The sequence below is a fragment of the Mercenaria mercenaria genome, chromosome 8, assembly GCF_021730395.1.
Source record: "Mercenaria mercenaria strain notata chromosome 8, MADL_Memer_1, whole genome shotgun sequence".
In the NCBI taxonomy this organism is placed as follows: Eukaryota; Metazoa; Mollusca; class Bivalvia; order Venerida; family Veneridae; genus Mercenaria; species Mercenaria mercenaria.
This window is the reverse complement of record NC_069368.1, coordinates 39,054,336-39,063,251: the sequence shown is the minus strand read 5'-3', so window position 1 is coordinate 39,063,251 and position 8,916 is coordinate 39,054,336. Positions and strand designations below refer to the sequence as shown.

Sequence of the window (8,916 nt, the reverse complement as noted above, 5' to 3'; positions counted from 1 at the left end):
CTCAAATCAAAGGAAAAGCTTGTTAACACTCTAGGGGCCATATTTATGACTATCTTCGTGAAACTTGGTAAGAATGTTTATCTTGATGATTGCTAGACCATGTTCGAAACCGGGTCATGTGGAGTCAAAAACTGGGTCACCACTCAAATCAAAGGAAAATCTTGTTAACACTGTAGAGGCGATATTTATGAACCTTTCTTCATGAAACTTGATCAAAATGCTTATCTTGAAGATTCCAAGGTTAAGTTTAACAGGTGAGCGATATTGGGTCATCATGACCCTCTTGTTTTTTTCTTTTTCTAGATCAATAACCAACTTCACAGGATCAAGGCCAATAAACTCTAACATGTATTTTAGGCAAATTTTGCCCCCTTTTGAACTTAGAAATCCTGGTGCAAGTACATATAGCTATTATTTAAGGCATATAGCTTTGAAACTTTTTTTTTCTTTTTCTAAGGCAATAACCAACCTCACAGGATCAAGTCCCATAACTCTTACATGTATTTTGGACAAGTTATGCCCCTTTTTGGTCTTAGAAAATTCTGGTTAAAGTTTGCATGCAAGTTACTATCTCAAAATCTAATGCAAATATTGAATTGAAACCACGTTTCTTTAGGTTTATAAAACTAGGTCATAGCATCAAGTCCCATAACTCTTACATGTATTTTGGACAAGTTATGCCCCTTTTTGGTCTTAGAAAATTCTGGTTAAAGTTTGCATGCAAGTTACTATCTCAAAATCTAATGCAAATATTAAATTGAAACTTCACGTTTCTTTAGGTTTATAAAACTAGGTCATAGCATCAAGTCCCATAACTCTGACATGTATTTTGCAAAATTATGTCCCCTGTTGAACTTATCACAATTTTCATAACAATTTAGCGAATAGAAATTTTTCTATAATGTAGATTTTAAAGAAACTTCTCACAGTCGTAAATAAACATATGGCCTATGATACGGTGAAATAAAATGTATAGGTCCGTTTGCTTATTTTTGAGATATTTTCGCATTATCAAAGTGATCCTCACATTTCAAGTGGGTTATAAACCATTATTCTGAATTATTTAATGTGTCAAATGTTTTAATATCATACTTTAACTTTAGAAAGATAGTTACGTTGCCATTTATAGTATATTTACTCACTGGTTGCCATTAATTCATAAAATTTTCATTTCCGTATTTCGAATTCAGGCTTTATTCTACGTTATCCGGATAAACGACGTTACACCATCACTCCCGGTTTATCAAACGTGCAGAACTACCTTAAGCTTTGCATGCAAGTTACTACATGTATCTCCAAAACTAATGCAGATACTGGATTGAAGATATATATATATATATAGATATTTTAACATTTAAGGTAATATTCCTGCTTCTGGGACAACAATTCGAATACAGTGGAACATTGGCTGTCTGACAGACAGCTTTTGTTCTTTTTCAAAAGCTTGAGAGCTCTCAATGAAACAATGTCTCGCTGCCTTTATTATGTGGAACTTTATTATCTTTTTTACATTACAACCATGAGAAAAAATGAAAGGTAGTTTTCAGTTGCTGAAACTTCTAAAGAACATTTCTGAATATGAGCAACAGAAGTATTAAAGTGAAACAGTTTGAAAATGTTGAACAATTTTATTTGCATTATTTGTATTTGATATAAAACATGACATTCACCTACATTTCATAATTTGACAGAAAAAATCAGTGGCGTATTTGATATATGAAATTTGCAGACAACATTAATATTGCATTTTTTGCAATTATTGTGAAAAACGTTTTTATCTTCAGCATTTTTTTTGATTATCTTGATTCTGCAGTCACCTGTTAACAGGCATCCTGATGTAAATAATCACTGAAATCCTGATGTAAATAATTATTGACATTCTGATGTAAATAATCACTGATGTCCTGGTGTAAATAATCACTGACATCCTGATGTAAATAATCACTGTCATCATGATGTAATCACTGACATCCTGATGTAAATAATCCCTGACATCATGATGTAAACAATCCCTGGCATCCTGATGTAAATAATAACTGTTATCATGATGTAAATAATCACTGATATCATGATGTAATCACTTACATCCTGATGTAAACAATCCCTTGCATCCTAATGTAAATAATAACTGTTATCATGATGTAATCACTTACATCCTGATGTAAATAATCACTTGCATCATGATGTAAATAATCACTGATATCATGATGTAATCACTGACATCCTGATGTAAATAATCACTGGCATCATGATGTAAATAATCACTGTTATCATGATGTAATCACTTACATCCTGATGTAAATAATCACTGGCATCATGATGTAAATAATCACTTATATCATGATGTAAATAATCACTGACATCCTGCTGTAAATAATCACTGGCATCATGATGTAATCATTATGTAAATGTTCAGATACACACATTATTATCCGTATAGTTTGAACATATTTTAGCTGACCTGAGAACAAAGAGCTCAAAGCCAGCTGTTGTGATACCCTTGTGTTGGTCGATTTTAACATTTATTAAGAGTGAAACTAAAGAGGTAATGATTTTCTTACCCAATCTAAATGAAAGTTGGTCAGAATGTTTCCAATGTTGGACAAGATCAGAATTGGATCTAGTATCAAAACTAGGCTACTAGGTTTAATCTTAGAAAAACCTTGTTTACAGTTTACATCTTACCTCCTGATGACTATAAAACTTTGTAAAAACTAGAATGTGTCTATAGGACACAGGGTGTGCCCCCACTGGTACATTTGTCACAAATAAGGGGCAAAAATTTACATGTTTGCAGTCTTAAGGGGGTATAGCCTCAACCAACATATACTTTTTGAGCTATGAGAACAAACAATCCGCTATTTTGGCTATTTCAAGGGCCAGAACTATGTAATAAGCGCTAAGATTCTCAAAAAGAATGCCAAGTGTGCAAGGTCACATCATGATAACGACTCATGCAAGGTTTATGAATTTACATCGAATACTTTCTGAGCTAGGCACGTCATTAGATGAAAATGTGCATTTTTGACTATTTCAGGGGCCAAAACTTTAAAAATAGGGGATGAAGCCAGACGAAAAATAGGAGGTGCGCAAGTTTATATCATGATAAAGACTCATGCAAGTTTTCATCAATTTATATCAAATACTTTTTGAGCTAGGCGCGTCACAAGGTGAAAGTGTGCATTTTTGACTATTTCAGGGACTATAACTCTAGAAATAGGAGGCGGAGCCAGATGAAAAATAGGAGGTGCGCAAGTTCATATCATGATTAAGACTCTTGCAAGGTTTCACCAATCTATATCAAATACTTTTTGAACTAGGCGCGTCATAAACTTTGGATGGACGGATGCACGGACAAGACCAAATCTATATGCCCCCACCATTCATGGGGGACACAAAAAGTTTGTTGTCAGTTTCAAAACTAGGTAACTTGAGGTCTTAATTTTGTCACTGAAACAATAAAATCTTATGAACATTCTGTTGGCCACATTTTCTTAATGATTTTCATAAAACATGGTAAAAATATTTGTTGTATGAAATCTTGGGTCAGTCTAGTAGCCACATTTTACCTCACCATAAATCTTTTAAGAATGTTTGTCTTGATGAAGTCTTGGTCAGGTTCAAAACTGGGTTACCCCACTTGAACAATCCTAGAAAAAAAAGCTTCGAAACATTTTACAGGCCATATTTTCTTCTCGCTCTCTATAAAACATGGTCAAAGTATTTGTTGTATGAAATCTTGGTCAAGTTAAGAGGCCACATTTTACCTGATAAGTAGAAATCTTTTAAAGAATTTTGTCTCGGAGTCTAGGTCAGTTTCAAAACTGGGTTACTCCACTAAACAATTCTAGAAAAACCTTGTAAACATCCCAATGGCCAAAATGTTTGTTGTATGAAATCTTGTTCAAGTTTAAAACTTGGTTACCTGAGATATTAAACCAGGTCACAAGATAAACAAGCATATTCGATGAATTGGTATCCCCCGCCTAATGGGTTTGTGTTGAGGAATCGCAAAGGAATATATCCGGCAAAAAGTTAGGAATGTTACTGAGAAGCAAACAATTTCATTACATTTGAACTTAAAAGAACCGAAGTCCTTTAAACAGCACAATCAAGTAAGAAATCTGAAATGTGGGTGGTGACAGGGGTGGGGCTACACATGTTGATAAATATTTATGGAAGGTTTGAAAAATTAAAAAAAGGAATAATTTTTTTTTCTTGGATACAAAGCTTCACATGTTGATAATAAATATTGATGGAAAATAAGAAATAAAATGAAAAAAAAAGTTGTTGGAGCGGGGTGCATGATCGGGGTGGTGGGGGTTACTGGGTGGAGTAGCGAGGTGGGGGGAGGGTACAACTTTGCATGTTGATAAATATTCATGGCAGGTGTAAGATTAAAAACAAAACATGAAAAAATGAAGAAAAAGAAATTTGTAGGGTAGGGGTGAGGGGAGGGGGATGGAATGCGACCAGGGCAGTGGGGGTGACCAGGTGTGGGTACACGACTTCACATGTGGATAATAAATGTTCATGGAAAAAAATGAAAAAAGTTTAATGAAATTCTACCAATTGGTTAGTTTATATACAAATATGTGGATTTTTAAACAATTAAAGGGCAACAACTTTGAAGTTACAACAGAGATTCTGACGAAATTGAGTGTGCACTTCCACATTGTGGTGATCTAAATTTAATTCAAGTTTCATAGTTCTAGGTAAAATATGTCACTAGTTATGAAGCAGAAATTGCCATTTATTATAGTACCCTATATAGTTAACACTAGAAACTACTATCTGACTGAAACTTGACAGACCGCATTTCCCTATAGTGTTGAACATGTATATGAAGTTTTATTTAAATATTCCCAACCACTTCGTAGATATGTCTCCGGACGGAAAGACGGCCGAACGCACGACGCCAAAACTATATCCGTCTGCCGTCGGCGGGGATGATGATTGGGAAAATAAAACATTGTTAACACTCTAGAGGTCACATATTGTACCCACTCTTCATAAAACTTTGTCAGAGTATTTACCCGTATGAATTCAATGTAAAGTCTGAAACAGGGTTATCTAAAAACTAAGTGACCAGGGCAAATAGAAAAAGGTTGTAAACACTCAGGAAGTGGTCTGTTATCGATGTTTGTTAGATCACTTGAAATTTGTTCAGGATGAGCTATTATTATAGGTCTTCTCATCTGAAACTACAGGTCAGAATTACACTTAATTTAGTAAGTAGCACACTGGCATGGACCTCTATCAAGTTTTTGCAATGGATCACCTTGGCCTCTTTTTAGGGGCTGCCAGAGCTAAAAATAGAAAAACCTTTAAACAACTACTCATGAACCGCTAGATGGATCTTCATCAAATTTAGTCTGTAGCATCATTATAAGTCCTCTCTCAAATTTGTTCAATAGGGACAGTCGGCCCCTTTTAGGGGCTGCTTGGGATAATGATAAAATACCTTTTATCAATTTCTTCTCATGAACTGCTCAATGAATCTTCATCAGAATTGGTCTTTAGCAACATTATAAGGTCCTTTCCAAACTTTATTTCAAATGGGGGCACTTGGGCCCCTTTTAGGGGCTGCTAAAGCTAAAAATAGAAAAAAACCTTTAAATGACTTCTTTGCATGAACCACTTGACTGATCGTCATAAAACTTTGGCCTCTTGTTTTAATTAGATCTATGTCAAATTAGATACTAGGGATTATCTTGTTTATAAGAATTAGGCAAGGTGAGTGATCTATAGATGGCCTATTGTTACAGAATTCTTTACAAGACGACAACTGTTGACTTGCAGTTAGTGCAAGAGGCTTGATATGTATATTCATAAATATGGGCACAATTATATAAATATGTCAATGACAGTTCAATGAAGCAATCCATCAAGGTAGTCTTCATTATGATGAACAAGTGGAAATTAAATATTTAAGTTACATTCATACTTATGTACGTTTTATATGAAAATGGATAATACATTATGAATTAAACAAGATGGTCATGATGACCCTGGATCGCTCACCTGAGTAATATGAGCTACATATTTCAAATGTCAAACTGATGCTAAAATATTAGAAAGTAGGTCACACTCATGGTAACTGAAAGTCAGTGTTAAGATCGGTGTGCAAAACTGTATATGTCATCCAAATTTTAAGGCTGTACCTTAAAAAACAAGAATGTAGGTTAGTAGGTCAAGGTCACAATCAAGTGACCCCCAATTACTTGGGGGTCATTTATAGGTAATTAAAATTAAACAGTCTAGCAAATATTTTCAGATATTTTTTAAGTATTTTTTCTATTTATTATACAAGTGTCCCCCAGGGCAGGGCCTCTTTTCACCCCAGGGGCATAATTTGAACAATCTTGTTAAGAGAATCACAAGGCAATGCTACATACCAAATAACAAACCTTGAACTTTCAGAGAAGAAGATTTTTAAAGTTCTTTCCTATATAAGTCTATGTAAAATTTGGGACCCCAAGGGCAGGGCCTCTTTTCACCCTAGGGCCATAATTTGAATATTTTTGGTAGAGGACCACTAGGCAATGCAACATACCAAATATCAAAAGCCTAGGTCTTGTGGTTTCCGACAAGAAGATTTAAAAAAAAAAATGCTATATAAATCTATGTAAAACTTGGGACCCCTGGGGCGGGGCCTCTTTTGGATATTTTGGTAGAGGACCACAAGGCAATGATACATACCAAATATCAAAGGCCTAGGTCTTGTGGTTTCAGACAAGAAGATTTTTAAAGTTTTTTTCCTATATAAGTCTGTGTAAAACTTGGGACCCCCGGGACGGGGCCTCTTTTCACCTCGGGCATAATTTGAACAATCTTTACAGAGAACCATTAGATGATGTCACATGCCAAATATCAAGGCTCTAAGCCTTGTGGTTTTGGACAAGAAAATTTTTTAAGTTTTTCGTTTCGGTTGCCATGGCAACCAGAATTCTGTGCGGAATTCAATTATTTGAACAATTTTTGAAGGAGACCACCCAAGGAACATCCAGGCCAAGTTTCATTAACTTCCAGCAAATGGTTTCAGAGGAGATGTTGTTAAAAGGAAAGTGTGGACGGACGGACGGACGGTCGGCCGCCGGATGGTGAGCGATCACAATAGCTCACCCCGGGCACTTTGTGCTCAGGTGAGGAAGAAATGAATCATGGCTGATATAAAATGATGAAATATAATCCACAAATGTATGAAAATACATTAATACATTTTCCTGGGTATAAATGGTAAACTTTCATCATTGAAATAAACTTGAAGAACTAAATCTTTAGCAATATTTCTCCACCAAATCCCAGTATTCTCGTCATGTCTTCTCCTTCATTCTTTCACTACAGTTTTTAAATGGACCTTTCTTTTTTCCACCCTGTGTCTATTTCGAATCAAATCCATTTTTTATCACAAACCATCACTATCTAAATCCACTGCTCGAAGAAGTACCTTTACTTTACTTTACTCACACTGTGTGTTATAGACGACGTCTTTTGATACTCGAACACTTTAGCACTATTTACACAAGTGTCGCCATTTACAATACATATACATGTAATAAATATAACGTTACAGAAAGAAATGTAAGATAGCAGCATGAACAAGACACTATGTACCCGGATGAAGGCAAGGCGGACATCAGGCCAGACTTCTGTTCACCATCGTCCTTTAACGTACCTGAAGATAAAATGATACTAAGAAAATACCTGTTTTGCCACATCATACATGTATCTGCATTGTGGAGATAGTTTAGTTAAAAGATAAAATGTTATCGATTCAGATATTTCAGAACAACGTTTGAACCATTATGATGTTTAAAAGAAAGATATTTACATTCTTGATATCGCGAATTAGGTAATGTTTTTTCATGGAACTGGAGACTCTTGATCTGATAAATCTGAACACTGGGAACCTTATCAGCATCTGATAAACACGCCAGCTCTCACCTCGTGAGCTTGCATAATGATAATAAAATCTGTGAAAACGCAACCAAGCAGAATGATAGCAGACTCGGTTTGCTTGGCCTTTTCTTGTATGCAACATTCATCATGCCCACTTGCACCAGTTTAAGTCGATTTCTATTATAGTAAAATTGATTGTTCTCCATGATCACCAACGACCAGAAAATATAACAACACATCACTTAAGTCTGTATACAACAGTTGCTGATACAGAACACCGCCCGAGTATCTTTATATAAAACTATCCTATGATCATGTGGTTACGTTCACTGCGTGGCAAGACTGATCGAAATACCTCACTGCATTGCAAGACTGACTGAATTATCTCATTGCATGGCAAGACCGATTGAAATATCTCACATCATGGCAAGACAGATTGAATTAACTTATTGCATAAAAAGACTGACGTCATTGCATGGCAAGACTGATTGAAATTACTCACAGCATGCCAAGACGGAATTACGTAATTGCATGGCACTGATTGAAATATCTCATTGCATTGCAAGACCGATTGAAATATCTCATTGCATGGCGAGACTGATTGAATTATCTCATTGCATGACAAGATTGATTGAAATATCTCATTGCATTCCAAGACTGATTGAATTATTTCATTGCATGGCAAGATTGACAGATTTACCTCACTGCATTGTAAGACTGATTGAATTATCTCATTGCGTGGCAAGACTGACGAATTTACCTTATTGCATTGTAAGACTGATTAAAATATCTCATTGCCTGGCAAGACTGATTGAAATATCTCATTGCAGGGCAAGACTGATTTAATTACCTCACTGCATTGTAAAACTGATTGAATTACCTCATTGCATGGAAAGACGGATTGAAATATCTCATTGCATTGCAAGACTGATTGAATTACCTCATTGCATGGCAAGACCGATTGAAATATATCATTGCATTCCAAGACTGATATAATTTCATTGCATGGCAAGA

General features: G+C 35.4%; 1 protein-coding gene across 10 annotated transcripts in view; it reads right to left on the bottom strand.

Annotated features, from left to right (window-relative positions):
• Positions 1-1,608: 1,608 nt before the first annotated feature.
• Positions 1,609-8,916, bottom strand: part of LOC123566561 (lachesin-like) — a 460,053-nt gene continuing 452,745 nt past the window's right edge. For all 10 annotated transcript variants that reach the window (XM_053549741.1, XM_053549738.1, XM_053549742.1 and 7 more), the window contains one exon: positions 1,609-7,678. In XM_053549741.1, coding sequence (XP_053405716.1) covers positions 7,539-7,678 — 140 coding nt within the window. In that variant the 3' untranslated portion in view covers positions 1,609-7,538. The remainder of the gene's footprint in view (positions 7,679-8,916) is intronic.